The sequence below is a fragment of the Anomaloglossus baeobatrachus genome, chromosome 1, assembly GCF_048569485.1.
Source record: "Anomaloglossus baeobatrachus isolate aAnoBae1 chromosome 1, aAnoBae1.hap1, whole genome shotgun sequence".
In the NCBI taxonomy this organism is placed as follows: Eukaryota; Metazoa; Chordata; class Amphibia; order Anura; family Aromobatidae; genus Anomaloglossus; species Anomaloglossus baeobatrachus.
Window position 1 is genome coordinate 293,209,919 of NC_134353.1, and position 19,085 is coordinate 293,229,003.

The window sequence follows — 19,085 nt, forward strand, 5'->3', positions numbered from 1 at the left end:
CTGTCCCCGGTTCTCCCGTTGCTACTGAGTATTCGGATTTTTAGGGTCAGCGAGGTCCTGGATGGTACCCTCGCTGTGCAGGTGTTAACAGGCCTGCCTGGAGCTTCTGCCTGTCCTAGGGTCCTGTACCCCGTCATTGGTTAGTTCCAGGAATACTCCACTGTCAACTACCCTCCTGGGTACCAGGTTACTGCTCACTCCACGACAATCCATCTCTTCACGTCCACCTTCACTCCTTCACCCTCTCCATATCTCTACTGTCTCTCTATTGTCTCCTCTCCAGTCCGCCCCTCCCACCTGGTCAACTAGTTGACTGGACTGGCCCCACCTCCAGGCGGCCATCCATTCGTCCGACCCTAGCTGGGCACCATTGTATGGGGGAATTGTTGGGGAAAACTGGGATTTTGTGAAGTGTTTGTGTGTTACCGGCATTGGTTTTCCGGGTCCCTAGGGGGTAGGCCCTGCAGCCCGGTGGGGATGCAGTACCTTGTAGCTCCCTGATGGCTTCAGGGGCGCTACAACAGCGCAGGGGGAGAAGAGCAGCAATATTTGAGCAGCATCTCATATACAGCATTCTGCATCTATTGCTAATACTTATTAGGGCATTATTCCTCACTGCCCAGGATAGTTACAGACTATAGTATGTACTGGCATTGCATCACAGTTCTCCTCGAAAATAGAGTTTCATTCACAAAAGTGGGACAATTTTTTTTCTCACATTTTACCTGTGTGCTGTCCATGTGCAATTCGTGTTTTACAGTAGAAGTTAATAATTTACAGGACAATATATATTTTCCAACTCTAAAGAATTCTAATGTATCCATAAATATTAGATGCTAGACAGTGGCTCCTTATGGTATACAATTTTTTTGTCACACCGATAGACTTGAATGGGTGAGTCTCATCTGATTTTCGGAGAGAAATCATACATTCGGTCACTTATAAAAAGCTGTCATCTGCACTACTTATTGAATAAGATTGGTCCGATTACTGTCCATTTTTTCATAGATAGCACTCGGATCAAAAATATGATTGCATGCATGAGCCATATGGATGGCATGACAGTGCAGAGATGCAGCATGGTATGTGCCGTCCCCACGCCTGGTGTGCCGCCCCCACGCCTGTAGAAGCCGAGCTGCTCGGGTCCGGACCCGCTGTTTGGTTCGAGGGCTCTATTGGTTAATTAGCTAGGCCATTGGTTCTGGTCCTGGCTTCAGGGTCCAAGTACCCCCTCTGTGCACGGTTCCCGGGTCGGTTCTCCGGTGTCGGTACCGGCTGGCTCCGACCCTGTCTCGGTCCACCTCGGATCTCCAGCTGCCGTCTTCCCATCGCCTGCTGACGGAGACCACCATCTGCCACCTATCCAAGGCACCAGGGCTCCAACCCCAGCGCCTGTCAACTTGAGCTTCTCCTCTTGCTGGAGCTACACCTAGCCCCAGCTTCCACTCCTCTCAACTTGAACTTCAGACTTCGACAGTCAGACTTCAACTGAACTTAATCTACCTGTTTTCCCGCACCGGGCTGTCTACACCCCTAGGTGGGCGTTTCTCATCCACCTGGTCCGGCCCACTGGTGTGCCTGTCTTGCCCTGAGGGGGGTGGCTAGGGTTTCAGGTCGGCTGTGTGTAACCCTGTGAGGGAAGGTGTTGTGCAGGGACCTACTATGTGACCACCTGGCGGTGCCAGGGCGTCACATTCCCCCTTGGTTTAATACAGACTGTCCGCGGGCTGTCCGACCACCAACGTTTATTCAACCGGAACTAGAAAAAGGAGTAAAACAGATTACAATTATAATAACATATTTACAATTGTCTTCCCTTACGGGAGGCACATTTCTTAAACGTTGCACATATAAAAACCGGGATGGGACGGATCGGGCCACTTCTCATTGCACTCCCACGCAAAACAACCTGCCCCCTTGTGCCACCGCTAAGCACTGGTGCGCACCCCTTTGCCCAAGTCCAGGGACAGGTCCGGGTAGTGCCCTTACGGGCCGAGTAATAATTTCCTTACCCGGCAGTATTTTTGTCACGGGCCCCAAGTCCGGGGACCCCTGACCTGGAGGTTCGTCACCGGTTTTGGTGGTGACTGGGCCTTGGCCTACTCTACCGCAGGCCCTTCCTCCAATCAGCCTCTCCAGAGACTGCGGCAAGATGAGAAGGGTGGTCAGGGACTATTTACAAGGCCCAACAGTTTTTGGATTGGCCTGCCAGTTCACGGCCGTTGTCCATTTTTAAACTCTACTTTTAAACTCTACTGGAACTTAAAACGGGTAACAGTCCCAACGGTGACTCACACTTGGGGTAGCCGGGGTTCCGCTATCTCACTCCATTCTCCACCACGGGCCTCCAGTACCACCTCCATATGGTACACTGCTCCGGACCCCGATGGTAGCTTGCCGCAGGTGATCTTTCTCCTTATAAGTGCAGGCATGCACATCCGCTTTACACCTTTCTCGGGCAGCAATCTCCCTGCACAGCTGCTGTTGCTGCTGCTCCCAGTATGGGGCACGAGCTCCGTGCTCCGCCTCCTGCTCAGGAGCCAGGCTCACTTGGATGCCCTCAGCGCCGGCTACGACCGGCCTCTCATACTACAGTGGGCCCCACTGATCAGTTGCCTGCTCTGCTTCTCCGCAGGTGCACTCCGGCTGCTCCACAGCCGGGACGGGGTACTTGGGAGCTAAATAGGATAACTGAAGTGAGCACTAATATATATTATGCATTATTAGTGCAAGCCCTAAAAAATACATAGTACATAAGGATAAGGCTGCACATCAAAGTTAGATAATAGTATAATGCTATAAGCATACCGAAAAACATTGAAGAATACAATGAAAAATGCCACTTGCTAACTTGAAAGTGTGAATAATGAAATGCATACCTGCCATGAATATTAGGAAAAAGGAGATATTTAGCAATCGCATTGATCAATGTAACTGAGCCCCAAAACCTCGTCAAGGTAAATCTCTATATTGGGGTCCCTAGCTCTATGACCCTAACTTTGTGTCATCTCATTGCAATTAAAAACTGCTATGTGTGGAGAGGGGTAACCAAGGACTTTCTTATATAGGAAATGGAAAAAACATGGCAGAAAGGGGCGGAGCTATGTTCACATTCAGAAAAAAACTTCATAATACTAAATAGGATAACTGAAGTGAGCACTAATATATATTATGAGTGCAAGCCAAAAAAAATACCTGGGGTACTTGGGAGCGACTGGCGCTGTGGCCAGGGTAGGTTCCAGGTCGGGGGCCACCTCCGTTGCGGCCAGGCGGATTGCTGGAGTCGATGTCATCACCATTGTGGCCGGGCGGACTGCCGGAGCTGACGTCATCACTGGTGCGGCCAGACTCTTTGCCGGATGGGACGTCATCAGCGGCGCTGGAGCGACGGCGACGGTAAGGCCTGAGGACCCAGCAGCTGGGTCCTCCCCCGTAGATGATACGGGCTCCGCTGCCATGGGCTGAGGCAGCAGGTCGGTCGGGGCGTTGGCTGCGGACACAGGCGACGAGGGAGGAAGTGTGGCGGATCGGAGCGGACCGGACCCCACACTCGGGCAGGCCGGTTCCTGGGGAACATAGGGGTGTGGGTCACTGCTTACCCGCTCCTCTGAGATCATCTCCACTTTGCGCGCCCGGACAGCTGCAGCCAGGCCCTTCATCTCCGACGTCCACTTCGCCAGCATGAAGTGGGCTTGGGCCTGGATCCTCCGACACATCCTGCCGCGTTGGTGCCCAGGAACGGGTTTCTGCAGAGTCCTGGCATCCCTGCACTTCATGGTGCTAGTCAGATGCTGCTTCGTCCTCCCCCTTGGTCTTTTGCGAGCACTCTCTCGAGCGGCTGGTAAGTTTCGTTTTCGGCCTCAGGGTTTACCTTCCGGCTTTAGTTCCCAGGGGGCGGGGATTCACCTTCGCGCCCTTTCTCGGGGAAGAAGACGCTGGGCTGTTGTTTTCGCGCCTAAAAATGGCGGCAAAATGGCGACTTCACAAAATTTTTTAACGGATCACTGCTGACTGTTCAAAATAAGGCACACTTCCACCAGGTAGGTGGATGGGTTACAATCCTGTTCGTGACGCCAGTTTTTGCGGTGTGCCGCCCCCACGCCTGTAGCAGCCGAGCTGCTCAGGTCCGGACCCGCTGTGTGACTCGAGGGATCCTCCGGACCCGGGGGTTACGCGGACAAGCCAAATTAAAAAGGGGAAAAGGTAGTTATACGGGCTTGGCAGTACTCGGTTCGTGACGCCACCCACGGTGTGTGGTGAAGTGTGACACCACCGTTGCTGTTGCGGGATACCCGAGGAAGATGTGATGCAGCTGGATGCTAACGTGAATTAGCAGGGTAAATATAAAATATAACTTTTAATAATAAATATTAAAAAGAGGGGAGTGAATTAGACAAAACACACATATAGTGCAAATCCGATGATAATCAAGCTATGTAAGCGATATGAATCAGCTGACATACATCGGAGTGCCACAATAATGCCTGCTAAACAAATACATTTGCAGAGGCTGTATGGACACCTTAACATATAAGGCAATAAAATAGAACGGTCTCACCGGTATAGCTTTTGTTTCAACACCCTGGTGATAGAAGGATCGCAGAGGGGGAGCCATTTAATACACAGCTACCACCAACCCCTCAGGTAGAGATCCATAAACGGCATGCTCCAGTCACCCTACGCGTTTCGTATTGTCACACTCATCAGGGGAGCTTTCCTGGATTTGTAAAGCCAAGGGTAAAACACCTCTTGTGCAGAGGTAGACGCCTAACCAGATTGAAAAGAATCAAAAGTTTAAATAGAGGCGGGGAGGAACAGTTGTGCTCTCATTGACTGAGCAAGATCATGTGACCTCCTCGGGCATAAGGCATGTACTGCGCATGCGCCCGCAGCGTATATGTAAATTTGTAAAGAAATTGATGTCCCTGATGCGGCGTGAAACTGTATAAAGCACGCTCCATATTCAAGGGGCAAAGATATATTGTGAACATAATGAAGCTAGTGACCGGGCTGATCGCGCGTGCGCACCCGGCCAGAGGGACAGCACGCAACAGCGCATGCGCGCCCAAATGATCATGATTAGGTATGGCAGGTTTTCTTGCGACTGGCCTGGACACCGAGAGGTGGACTACTGAGGCAAGGGACGTATTTTCTGACAGGGTATTTGTTCAACCTAAATATACTCCCACCTTTAACGGAGCATTTAAGGAACTTACCCGTATATATAAAAATCAAATCACATCCTGGTGGGAGGTACAAAGCCTGGAAAATTACATCAAGGCAGAGATCGTCCCTCGCTATTTGCGTATTGCCCTTTCTCCAGGGGTACGCTATAAGAGTGCCAACGTTTTGGAAAATTGGGAGAGAGAGGCTACTGCTAGCTCTCTGCATTTGATGAGAATTCTCTTAGAGGAAGAAAAACAGACTCTAGTCTCCCTCACCAATAGCCTTAAGGAACAAATAGAAATTACTAAAAAGTTTTCTGGTGAAACTGAATTCATTTCTAAAGAGGCGTTGTTACAAAATCAGATTGAACGTTTCCAGTACCATCTAAAGGAAAGGAAACACAGGTATTTTGTAAGGGACACACAAGATTTTAAGGATAAAAAAGTCTATTGTTTTGCAACTACCTCCATTTCCCAACCAAATTGTGAATTTGATCTCTCTACTACTGATACTGACATATCAGATAGCGAGTCACGTAAAACAAGAAAGGGCAAACAAAGGGGTAGAGGACGAGGTAGGGGACGGTTTACTGATAACACCAAGAGCCCTCGATTTTAGACCAGGGTTATTCACTCAGGAACAGACAAGTGCCCCAACAGACACACAATCAGACAGAAAATTACAGATCATAAATTTATCTTCCTGATCACTTACATCTGTCGAAATGTGCATTCTCAGTAAGGGCCTCTCCTTTGTCCCCACCTCTGACTTAGACGTCTTTGATGGAGTTAAAGATCTCCAACTTTTTGCCAGAAAGCTCAGATGGCATAAATTTCATCAGCAAGAACAGAAGCGTCTGAGTCATGACTTGGGTGTCCCTGATGACTTGTTGCCAGATATTCATTTTCTGTATCACCTGTCAGATGAAGATCCCAATTTGGTAGGGGAAGGTCCATTTACCTCTCTTAGGAATAAGAGCACATGTCTACCACCGATGCAGGGAGATGTCTCTGCTATTGATATTTTTGTTGGACTAGTTACCAAGGACTTGGAGAATTTGGGGCAGGTCAAATCGCATAAACATAACCTCTCCAAAGAAGAAATGCAGGCCCTACAGTCATTGGAACAGGATTCAAGTATTGTGGTCAAGAGTTCCGACAAGGGGGGAAATATAGTTTTGCTACACAGGGAACAGTATCGCCAACTTTGTTTGGACCTCTTGCAGGTAAATTCCAACTACAGAAAGTTGACCTCTAACCCCTTGCCGGAATTCAGGAAGGAACTTAAATCTATTTTGACCCTAGCTCTTGACCACAAACTTATTGACAAAACGGAATTTGATTTCCTATTACCCCTCCATCCTACCCTAGCCACCTTCTATTGTCTCCCCAAAATTCATAAGGGGCTAAGGCCCTTGAAGGGAAGACCAATAGTGTCGGGGGTTGGGAGTCTAAATCAGATTATTGGAATCTACATTGACAAAGTTCTTCAACCCTTTGTTCTGGCTTTGAACTCTTATACCCGTGACTCTATGGATTTTCTTAGAAAGCTGGAGGGTATATCCCTTGAAGATGACATGATTATGGGGAGTATTGATGTGGAAGCACTATACTCCTCCATTTCTCATAGGGATGGTCTTGAGGCAACTAATTATTTCCTCAAAGGAAGGGGTTGTCAATTTAGAAATCGTAGTGACTGGGTCTTGCAACTTCTTGATTTTTGTCTAACTAAAAATGTCTTTCTTTTTGATGTCTCTTTTTACCACCAGCTCAGGGGCACAGCCATGGGCAGTCCATGTGCACCTTCATATGCCAACTTGCTCCTGGGCTGGTGCGAGGAGACTATGGTCTTTTGTGATGATTCCAGATTTGAAGTTGACAGGGTGGTCTTTTGGACCAGGTTTATTGATGATGTTTTTGTAATCTGGAGAGGTGATCCTTGCAGCTTTGCCAACTTTGTGAACCAGTTGAATGACAATTCCCTTGGACTTGGGTTCACTTCCCAATGTAGCCAACAGGAATTGTCATTCCTTGACATTCTGGTGAATAGGAATGGTGATGGAACCCTGTCAACTAAGACATTTAGAAAACCGACCGCGACGAACACACTACTCAGGTGGGACAGTAATCACCCCAAATCCCTGATAAGTGGGATCCCAAAGGGTCAATATTTGCGGATTAAACGCAATTGTTCTGACCCTATTGATTTTAATATTCAAGCGAGAGACTTGAGAGGTTGGTTTAAGGACAGGGGATATCCGGATGGAGTTCTCCAAAAAGCTTTTAGGGAAGCCAAGTTGAGAGAGAGATTGAGTCTCCTTGTTCCATCAAAACCTAAGCTTGAACAACCATCCACCCGCTTTATTACCACCTATTCCAATAGTTCCTCGGCTGTTAGATCAATACTTACCAAACACTGGTCGATGCTGCAAATGGATGATGACATCAGGGACGCAATTGGCCCTCGACCCTTATGCACCTTCAGAAAAGGGAGATCGATTGGAGATCGCCTGGTGCATAGCCATTTCATCACTCCCCCCCCTTCCACTTGGATCCCCTCTAGCCCCAAGGGCTGTTTCAGATGCTCTGGTTGTGTTGCCTGCCCTCGCATCTTGACTGGTAAAACCTTTTATAGTTCGGTAACAGGACGGCAATATGATATAAGATCATTTATTAATTGTCGTTCCAAAGGTGTAATTTACCAGGCAAGATGCCAGTGCAATTTGGAATATATTGGCAAAACCATTAGAGAGATGAGGAGAAGGGTAGGCGAACATCTCAGAGACATAGCCAACAAAAGGGATACACCTCTTGCAACACACATGAACATCATTCATAATGGCGACGTCTCTGGTCTCAGCTTCATGGGGATAGACCTCGTGAAGCGCCCTGCACGTGGAGGCAACTGGGACCAGAGGGTGTTGCAGAAAGAGAGTAGGTAGATCTTTACACTGAAGACGCAGGCCCCACTGGGTCTCAATGAGACCCTGACCTACAGCTGTTTCCTTTAACTAGGGACAGTGTTAGGTTATTAGGGTGAGCCGTCGTGGAACTGGGGCATCGCTAACTTTAGGATGTGTTAACTCCGTTGTCAGGTAGGGTAAATTTTAGGGCCTGTCGTCAGTTTCGTTATAGGGCCGCCCCCCTCCCCTTACCAGTGTCCGATCCACCCACCCTTATCTCCCTGATGGTATCATCCTTCTTACACTTTACATGTCCTTTTCCATTGGTATCTACCAACAGTAGTCCTGTGTAGTCCTTTTTAATCTGTTACATACCCATGAGCTATTATTATGATCCAATTTTGATTTGGTTCATCTTTTGGCTGAAAGCAACTATTATCTGCGGGTATGTTTCCTACTCGCCTTTGATATAAGCATTGTTTGTTTATTTGCAGCCCATTTTATTGATTCAGGGGTGATTTAATTAGCACGTCATGTGACCCCCGTTTTATACTATTGTGAGCATCTACACTTTGCATCTTCTGGCTTTGTGTCTGATTCATTTTATGATGGCTTTGGTTATAGTGCCAGATTAATGGGTCGCGCCTATTGTTACTATTATATGACCTCCCAGTGGGACGTCTGCTCCATTAATATGATCCTTCCACGTCTCTCCTTTGTTGTCAAGGGCTCCCTTTCTGACATCTTAAGGATTTGAACGTGCAGGCGCTGCAGAGCACCATTGTTATGAATCATGTGCGCACGCGCAAATCACCCCATATTGATGGTTTACTGCTAGTCTCCTCATTACTTGGGCGCGCATGTGCTGTTGCGTCCCGTCCCTCTGGCCGAGTGCGCACGCGCGATCATTTTGGTCACTAATCCCAGTGGGACGTCCTGTATATTCACATGATCTTTTTATGATCACGGGCTCCCTGCTTGGACGTCTTAAGGATTTGGATGCGCAGGCGCTGTTGAGCACCGCTGTTATTGGTCATGTGCGCATGCGCAGATCACCCCATGTTGATGGCTCATTGCTAGCTTCCTCATCATTTGGGCGCGCATGTGCTGTTGCGTGCCGTCCCTCTGGCCGGGTAAGCACGCGCGATCAACCCGGTCACTAGCTTCATTATGTTCACAATATATCTTTGGCCCTTGAATATGGAGCGTGCTTTATACAGTTTCACACCCCATCAGGGACATTAATTTCTTTACAAATTTACATATACGCTACGGGGCATGCGCAGTACATGCCTTATGCCTGAGGAGGTCACATGATCTTGCTCAGCCAATGAGAGCACAACTGTTCCTCCCCGCCTCTATTTAAACTTTTGATTCTTTTCAATCTGGTATGGCGTCTACCTCTGCACAAGAGCTGTTTTACCCTTGGCTTTACAAATCCAGCAAAGCTCCCCTGATGAGTGTGACAATACGAAACGCGTAGGGAGACTGGAGCACGCCGTTTATGTATCTCTACCTGAGGGGTTGGTGGTAGCTGTGTATTAAATAGCTCCCCCTCTGTGATCCTTCCTTCTATCACCAGGGTGTTGAACCGGTGAGACCGTTCTATTTTATTGCCTTATATGTTAAGGTATCCATACAGCCTCTGCAAATGTATTTGTTTAGCAGGCATTATTGTGGTACTCCGATGTATGTCAGCTGATTCATATCGCTTACATAGCTTGATTATCATCGGATTTTCACTATATGTGTGTTTTGTCTGATTCACTCCCCTGTTTTTAATATTTATTATTAAAAGTTATATTTTATATTTTACCCTGCTAATTCACATTTTACTTGATTGGGTATCTGCTCCTACTATTACTACAGCGGGATGTTAACCCCTCCGTGGGTAGGGATTGTTGCCTCGGGACCCGGTGGTTTGGTGCAAGGGATGGCGGTGGCAGGGGCCCGCACGCTCAGACGTAACAGGGCATGTTTGGTTACTCACAGTCAATAAATCACACAGGTCTTTTGGTAAACCAAAGGTGCTGGTGGCCGGCTGCCCCGGCCGGTTGTAGTCGGGTCCCCCACCCGGGCTGGTGGTTGCCATCTCTTTCCTCTGCACTGCTTTTGTGTTTGTGTAGACTTCTCTGTGTGAAACGCAAGAGTCCGCTCCCGGTGTTTTGTGTACCTGAGGAGCCGTGCCCGCTGACCCGTGGGATCTACCGGGCTCTCGCGGATGCCCTATCCCTCTCTGTGGGTGGTTGTCTGCTTTCGGGACTTTGGTTGGGACAGGACCTAAAATCCTGCCCTCAATTAGTAAATTAGCTAGGCCGGTGGTTCCGGTCCTAGCTTCAGGGTCCAAGTACCCTCTCTGTGAACGGTTTCCGGGTCGGTTCTCCGGCGTTGGTACCGGCGGGCTCCAACCCTGTCCCGGTCCACCTCAGATCTCCGGCTGCCGTCTTCCCGTCACCTGCTGACGGAGACCACCGTCTGCCACCTAGCCAAGGCACCAGGGCTCCAACCCCGGCGCCTGTCAACTTGAGCTTCTCCTCCTGCTGGAGCTACACCTAGCCCCAGCTTCCACTCCTCTCAACTTGAACTTTAGACTTCGAAAGTCAGACTTCAACTGAACTTAATCTACCTGTTTTCCCGCCCTGGGCTGTCTATACCCCTAGGTGGGTTTTTCTCATCTGCCTGGTCTGACCCACTGGTGTGCCTGTCTTGCCCTGAGGGGGGTGGCTAGGGTTTCAGGTCGGCTGTGTGTAACCCTGTGAGGGAAGGTGTTGTGCAGGGACCTACTGTGTGACCACCTGGCGGTGCCAGGGTGTCACAGGTGCATGGAGTACAGCGACATACAGGGGAACAGTAAAGGTGGTGTCACACATAGCGACGATGACAACGACGTCGCTGCTAAGTCACCATTTTCTGTGACGTAACAGCGATGTCCCGTCGCTGTCGCTGTGTGTGTCATCCAGCAACGACCTGGCCCCTGCTGTGAGGTCGCCGATCGTTGCTGAATGTCCTGTTTCATTTTTTGGACGTTGCTCTCCCGCTGTGAAGCACACATCACTGTGTGTGACAGCGAGAGAGCGACGAACTGAAGCGAGCAGGGAGCAGGGAGCCGGCGTCTGGCAGCCTGCGGTAAGCTGTAACCACGGTAAACATCGGGTAACCAAGAAGCTCTTTCCTTGGTTACCCGATATTTACCTTAGTTACTAGCGTCCGCCACTCTCACGCTGCCAGTGCCGGCTCCCTGCTCCCTGCATACGTAGCTGGAGTACACATTGGGTAATTAACTCGATGTGTACTCTGGCTAGGAGTGCAGGGACCCAGCGCTAAGCGGTGTGCTCTCACGCTGCCAGTGCTGGCTCCCTGCTCCCTGCACACATAGCTGGAGTACACATCGGGTAATTAACCCGATATGTACTCTGGCTAGGAGTGCAGGGAACAGGGAGCCGGCACTGGCAGCGTGAGAGCGGTGGATGCTAGTAACTAAGGTAAATATCGGGTAACCAAGAGAAGTGCTTTCCTTGATTACCCGATATTTATCTTAGTTACGCTTCCATGCGTCGCTGCTAGCTGGGGGCTGGTCACTGGTCGCTGGTGAGATCTGCCTGTTTGACAGCTCACCAGCGACCATGTAACGACGCAGCAGCGATCCTGATAAGGTCAGATCGCTGGTCGTGATCACTGCTGCGTCGCTATATGTGACACCACCTTAAGCGTTCACAAAGAAGTATCTCTGCTAATCCCCCTTTGTTAAAGGGGACATTAGCATCTAAACTTTACAAGCTAAGATCAGCAATAGAGATGAAAAGTATAATAAAGATAAATCATGTCTTATTCATCTCTATAGCAATTATTCCATTATGTGGCAAGCTTGGCATGTAAAAAATGGTTAAAGGCCCTCTATAGAAGCTACTTCAGAGTTGTGACTGGTTAAAGGAATCTGTCAGCAGAATTAATTCTCATGAGACATCTAGATGGACATATAAGTCATAGAAAGTTGAATGACATGATACCTTGATATATACAATCCGATGTATTAGTAAGAAAAACGTAGGTTTCTCTAGGATATGTAAATGAGCTTTTAAGATCTATGGGCAGGACACAGATTTCCTTGAGAATGTGACGGCAGATCTTATTTTAAATGAAAGATGGCGGCATCAGTGTAAGAGTAGGTAGATCAGGAAAGCAGACTGTCAGTCATTACATGTCTCACACTGCAGTATTAATGCCCCCTTTCATTTAAAATAAGCTCCGGAGGAAGATTCTCAGAGAAATCTGTGTCAGGCCCATAGAGACCATAATAACTTATTTATTTGTTAAGAAAAATAGGGACTACTCTGGAATAAAACATGGGATCGCAGATATCAAGGTATCATTTTATTCAGTTCCTATGACCTACATGCCCATATAGACAGCTTTAAAAAGTTGATGCTACTGACAGATTCCCTTTAACCTTTTCACAACCGATAACGTATATTTACATCATCGGCCTTTGATGTGAGCTCCACGACTGAGCCCGCATCTTTCCCATTACTTGATGGCTGATTTAATTAACCAATAAATGCCTCTAAAGCCAGCTTTACACCTTACAATTAGGTGTGCGATCTCGTATGCGATGTGACACGCCCAGGTCGCATATGCGATTGAATGAGATTGCACGTAGGTCGTTCATTTGCTGTCACACGTGCGTTAGTAGTCTATGTTAAATTGATCAATTTTGTGTGCGATCCTTTAGATCATGTGCTCTGTGACGTATGCATTGGGCACCCTTTTTTTTTTTTTTATTTATTGACTTGCCAAGCGTGTGTAATGTGTAGGGATGCATTTTTACTATGTCATCTGCCATTCAGCTCTGCTACATGGCCGCTGACAGCAGCCACAGACAGCCATGTAGCAGAGCTGAATGACAGATGACAGCAGACACAGACAGAGCCGCACTGTCAGAATGAACTCGGGTGAACCTCACCCGACTTCATTGTCATGCTGCGGCTCTGTCTGTGTCGCGTCCTGATTAGCGGTCACCTGTGAAGGACTCACCGGTGACCGCTAAACTCCTGAGTAAGTGAATTGAGCAGCCCTCTCTCATACTCACCGATCCCCGATCCCCGGCTCTGCACGGCGTTCACACTGCTCCGGCGGCTTTTACTGTTTTGAAAAAGCCGGCCGCCCATTAAACAATCTCGTATTCCCTGCTTTCCCCGCCCACCGGCGCCTATGATTGGTTACAGTGAGACACGCCCCCCACGCTGAGTGACAGGTGTCACACTGCACCCAATCACAGCAGCCGGTGGGCGTGTCTATACTGTGCAGTGAAATAAATAATTAATTAAAACAAACGGCGTGCGGTCCCCCCCAATTTTAAAACCAGCCAGATAAAGCCATACGGCTGAAGGCTGGTATTCTCAGGATGGGGAGCTCCACGTTATGGGGAGCCCCCCAGCCTAACAATATCAGTCAGCAGCCGCCCAGAATTGCCACATACATTAGATGCGACAGTTCTGGGACTGTACCCGGCTCTTCCCGATTTGCCCTGGTGCATTGGCAAATCGGGGTAATAAGGAGTTATTGGAAGCCCATAGCTGCCAATAAGTCCTAGATTAATCATGTCAGGCATCTATGAGACACCTTCCATGATTAATCTGTAAATTACAGTAAATAAACACACACACGCCCGAAAAAATCCTTTATTATAAATAAAAAACACAAACATATACCCTGGTTCACCACTTTAATCAGCCCCAAAAAGCCCTCCATGTCCGGCGTAATCCAGGATGGTCCAGCATCGCATCCAGCGCTGCTGCATGGAGGTGACCGGAGCTGCAGCAGACACAGCCGCTCCTGTCACCTCCACACAGCTAATGAAGACAGCCGCGCGATCAGCTGAGCTGTCACTGAGGTTACCCGCTGTCACTGGATCCAGCGGTGGATGCAGCGGTGGCCGCGGGTAACCTCAGTGACAGCTCAGCTGATCGCGCTACTCACCGCTGCTCCTCTCACCTCCACGCAGCAACTGAGGTGAGTAGCGCGATCAGCTGAGCTGTCACTGAGGTTACCCGCGGCCACCGCTGGATCCAGTGACAGCGGGTAACCTCACTGACAGCTCAGCTGATCGCACGGCTGTCTTCATTTGCTGTGTGGAGATGACAGGAGCGGCGGTGTCTGCTGCAGCTCCGGTCACCTCCATGCAGCAGCGCTGGATGCGATGCTGGACCATCCTGGATTACGCCGGACATGGAGGGCTTTTTGGGGCTAATTAAAGTGGTTAACCAGGGTATATGTTTGTGATTTTTATTTCTAATAAAGGATTTTTTCAGCTGTGTGTGTTTATTTACTGTAATTTACAGATTAATCATGGAAGGGGTCTCATAGACGCCTGACATGATTAATCTAGGACTTATTGGCAGCTATGGGCTGCCAATAACTCCTTATTACCCTGATTTGCCAACGCACCAGGGCAAATCGGGAAGAGCCGGGTACAGGCCCAGAACTGTCGCATCTAATGTATGCGGCAATTCTGGGCGGATGTTGGCTGATATTGTTAGGCTGGGGGGCTCCCCATAACGTGGGGCTCCCCATCCTGAGAATAGCAGCCTTCAGCCGTATGGCTTTATCTGGCTGGTTTTAAAATTGGGGGGGACCGCACGCCGTTTTTTTTAATTATTTAATTATTTATTTCACTGCACAGTATAGACACGCCCACCGGCTGCTGTGATTGGGTGCAATGTGACACCTGTCACTCAGCGTGGGGGCGTGTCTCGCTGTAACCAATCATAGGCGCCGGTGGGCGGGGAAAGCAGGGAATACGAGATTGTTTAATGGGCGGCCGGCTTTTTCAAAACAGTAAAAGCCGCCGGAGCAGTGTGAACGCCGTGCAGAGCCGGGCCGGGGATCGGAGATCGGTGAGTATGAGAGAGGGGGTAAGAGGGATAGATTGACATGGACAGAGAGAGAGGGACAGAGATAGTGACGGACTGACAGAGATTAGTGCATGACAGACATTGTGAGGCGCTTCAGAACGCAGCTTTTCAGCTGCGCTCTGAAGCAGACCTTTTTTAAGCTGCGGTGCAGAGCGCACACCTGCACACATAGCCTCAGACATCAAAATCGTATGAGGGATGTCACACGTTTCAATTGACTAGGTTCATACAACAAAACGTCCAATGTATGAGGAATAAACGACGTGTATGCGATCACCGTATTTTCGTTCAATCTTGATTGCACGTAGGTGTCACACGCAAATACGTCATGAACGATGCAGGATGTGCGTCACTTACAACTTGACCCCGACGACGGATTGAAAGATTTATTGAAGCGTGTAAAGCAGGCATAACAGATGCAGGTGTACTGGAGAGTCACCAGAGGCTGTTAACCAGTTAAATACCGCTGTCAATCACGGACAGGAGCATTTAACACGCGCAGACAAGAAAGCGCATCATTGATCCTGACCATCGTCACGCCTGTAATGTGATCACGGGGTGCTGATGGGTTGTCATGACAGCCAGAGAGTCTGCTGATAACCCCATACCTGTCTCCACCATTCTCCTGTGATGGCCAGCCTATAAGTGATCATGATTTCTCCGCTGGCAATTGGCTGATCACAGTTTCAAGTTCCACAAAAGGACTGATAAATATAGTAAAAAGTAAAACAAAAAAATAAAAGCTTTAAAAAAATATTGAAGAAATAAATAACCCCCCCACAAAAAATCAAATCACTCCCCTTTTGCCACATTAAAAAACAAAACAATAAAAAAATACACATATTTTATATCTTCCTGTTCAGAAATGTCTGATCTATCAACATATAAAATAAATTAGCCTGATCATTTAACGACATAGCAAGAAAAAAAAACCACACCAGAATTATGGTTTTTTGGTTGCTGCAATATTTCAATAAAATGCAGTAAAAGAAATTCAGAACATGAAATTTCTACCCAAAAATGGTATCAGTAAAAATGCCACTACAGTGCACAAAAAATAAGCCCACACACAACCCGATACCAAGAAGTGAAAACATTACGGGTCTCGGAAAATGGCAACACAAAACCCTTTTTTTTTAAATTTGTTCAATTTTTTCACCACTTAAATAGCATAAGAACATATACGTGTTTGGTATCTATGTACTCGTACTGACCTGGGGAGTCATTTTGCCAGGTCAATGTTACCATATATGGAACATGGTAACTGAAAAAAAAAAAAATTGCACTTTTTTGGCAATTTCACTGCACTTTGAATTTTTTCCCCATTTCCCACTATATGGCAGAATGCATGGTGTCATTCAATTGTGCAACTCGTCCTGCAAAAAAGCAAACTCTCATACATATGAGATATGGCTATATTGATGGAAAAATCAAAATGTTATGGCTCTTAGAAGAAGAGGAAGAAGAGGAGAAAAAAAAACAAAAAACATAATCGCATGTAGAGTGAAGTGGTTAAATACTTTACCTGTTTTAATATTTTTCGTAGCTGCACTTCTCTTTTCAGCTCCAATAGCATCCCATCTTTTAGTGGTATCTAAATACTTAGTCAAGATGACATTTGGCGTTGTGGTGACCATGTTCTGTTCTGCACATCCATAAGGAATATATATGAGAGATCCAAGATAGCTGTCATCTAAGACACCCAACAAAGTCTCCCCCATGATATCACCTAAAAGGAAACAAAAAATAGGTTATTAAACCAACACTTTCATGAACAAAATGTCACATATGAGATTACTGGTAATATTGGTAATATACCATTTATTGAACTTACTGCATTGGGTCAAATATCAGCGAGATAGCTATTGACTACCTTGCCTTTATATGTTAAACCCCTCAAGGATCGGCAGATAGTTTTTATATTATTTAATATTTAACCCTAGAACGCGCAAGCATAACAATCTACCATAGAAAACAAATGACCTAGCAGGCCTGGGAGAAAAGTGGGAGTGGGAGAAAAATTGGAAATTTGGAGAAAAAAAACAAATAAAAATGTCCTTGTATTTCCACTTTCCAAGTGCTGTATCCAATTTTCATGATCTAAAGCTGTGTGAGGGCTTATTTTTTGTGCCCCGAGCTGATGATTTTATTGATGTCATTTTGGGGTATATACAATGTTTTGATTGCCTGTTACATTATTTTCTGTTTTTGGAGCGGCCTAAAAAAGCTAATCTGGCGTTTTGTGTTTTTCTCGTTACACTGTTTAATCAATCTGATTACATTTTTCTTTTTGTTAAATTGGACTTTTACAAACAATACAATACCAAATATATGTGTATTAAAAAAATAAAAAGGATTTCTTCATTTTTAATGTGGTAAAATGGGGGTGATTTGAACTATTTTTTACATTTTTCATATTTTTTCAAAATAATTTAATAGTCCCCCTAGGGGACTTAGGCCTGTGATCATCTGATTGCTTGTGCTGTATATAGCATTGCTACAGCACCACTGTATATAGCAGAAATCACAGTCTCTTATAAACACCGGCCACATGCTGGTTTTCACAGGAGTACTGGGATAACAGAGACAGGGGTGTTCAGGAGACCCCTGGCTGTCATGACAACACATCGGTGTTCCACAATGGCATTGTGGGTGTTTCAATCTGCATCTCCTGGCAAAAAAACGCATCAAAACCACATTGCGTTTTGATGCATTTTTGTCCAGACAATGCAGATTTGGTGCAGGAATTTGTTGTATAAATTTCAGCACCAAATCTGCATCTCATGCCAAAAAAATGCAGTATGAGTGTTTCAGGTAATGCAGATTTGGTGCAGAAATGCACCAGACGTCTGCACCAAATTTGCATCTCCTGGCAGGAAACTGCACCGAACGGCATCAAAAACCACAGTTTTTGTGCAGTTGTCTGCCAGGATGTGCAGATTTGGTGCTGGAATTTATACATCAAATTTCTGCACCAAATCTGTATTTCCTGGTAAAAAAAAAGCCATCAAAACCACATCATGCATTGATGTGTTTGTTTTGCCAAAAGATGCAGAATTGATGCAGGAATTTAGTGTATAAACTTCAGCACCAAATCTGCAATTCCTGGAGAAAAAAAAAAACGTTTGTCTGCACCAGATTTCTGCATCAAATATGCATCTCCTGACAAAAAAAACGCACCAAACCTATGGTTTTCTGCCAGGAGATGCAGATGTGATGCTGGAATTTATACACCAAATTCCTGCACCAAATTTGCATGTGCAGGAAAAAAATGGATCAAAACCGCATTGCGATAATTCTGGGGTGGCTGCCGGCTGCTATTTTTAGTCTGGGGGGACCCGAAAACTATAGGCTTCCCCAGCCTGAGAATACCAGCCTCCAGGTGTTAACTTTATCTTGGCTGGGTATTAAAATTGGAGGGGACCGCACGCCGTTTTTTAAAGTTATTTAAATAATGAAAAAAAAGTAATATTGGGACCCTTGTATTTTGATACACAGCCAAGATATTGCATACAGATGGGGGCTGCAGCCTATAGCCATCTGCTTTATCTGTGCTGGGTATCTATATACAGGGAATCCTACACCATTTTTAAAATGTATTTATTTATTTTTACATCTTTATAGGGACGCAGACAGCGTGTGTGATTCCAAAGAAATCATAGACGCTGTCACACAGGGTGGTGCTGACTGGTGAGGTCTGACTGCAACCAATCACAGACGCTAGGAATGCGGTGGGTGGAGAAGCAGTGAATATGTATGAGAGCTAATGATCGGAGTAATGTTACAGCCTTGGGGAAGGTCGGTAAGTGTAACTGTCCTATTTTATACCTTATTTTCTTTCTTTTACAGCCTTATAGGCCTTACTGACACCATTTTACAGCACACAAGTTCGGCTCCTATACACTTATATGGGTTTCGGTGTTTGGGGTCAATTTTGGAGTCAAATCCAGTCCTGAACTGGATTTAAAAAAAAAAACAAAACAAAAAACTGCAGGTTTGCCCATTACATTACAAATCATCAAATAACATAGACATATTTGGTGTCCCTGTAATTGTAACAACCCAAAAACACAGTAAACAGATTATTTATTGGGATTGGTAATTTG

The 19,085-nt window shown here is 46.7% G+C and overlaps 1 protein-coding gene across 1 annotated transcript in view; it reads right to left on the reverse strand.

The window, feature by feature from the left end:
• The window catches only part of LOC142291993 (venom factor-like), a 353,454-nt gene that overhangs the window by 135,378 nt on the left and 198,991 nt on the right, over positions 1-19,085 (reverse strand). The window contains exon 24 of the mRNA XM_075337006.1: positions 16,505-16,708. Within this exon, the coding sequence (XP_075193121.1) occupies positions 16,505-16,708 (204 nt within the window). The remainder of the gene's footprint in view (positions 1-16,504; positions 16,709-19,085) is intronic.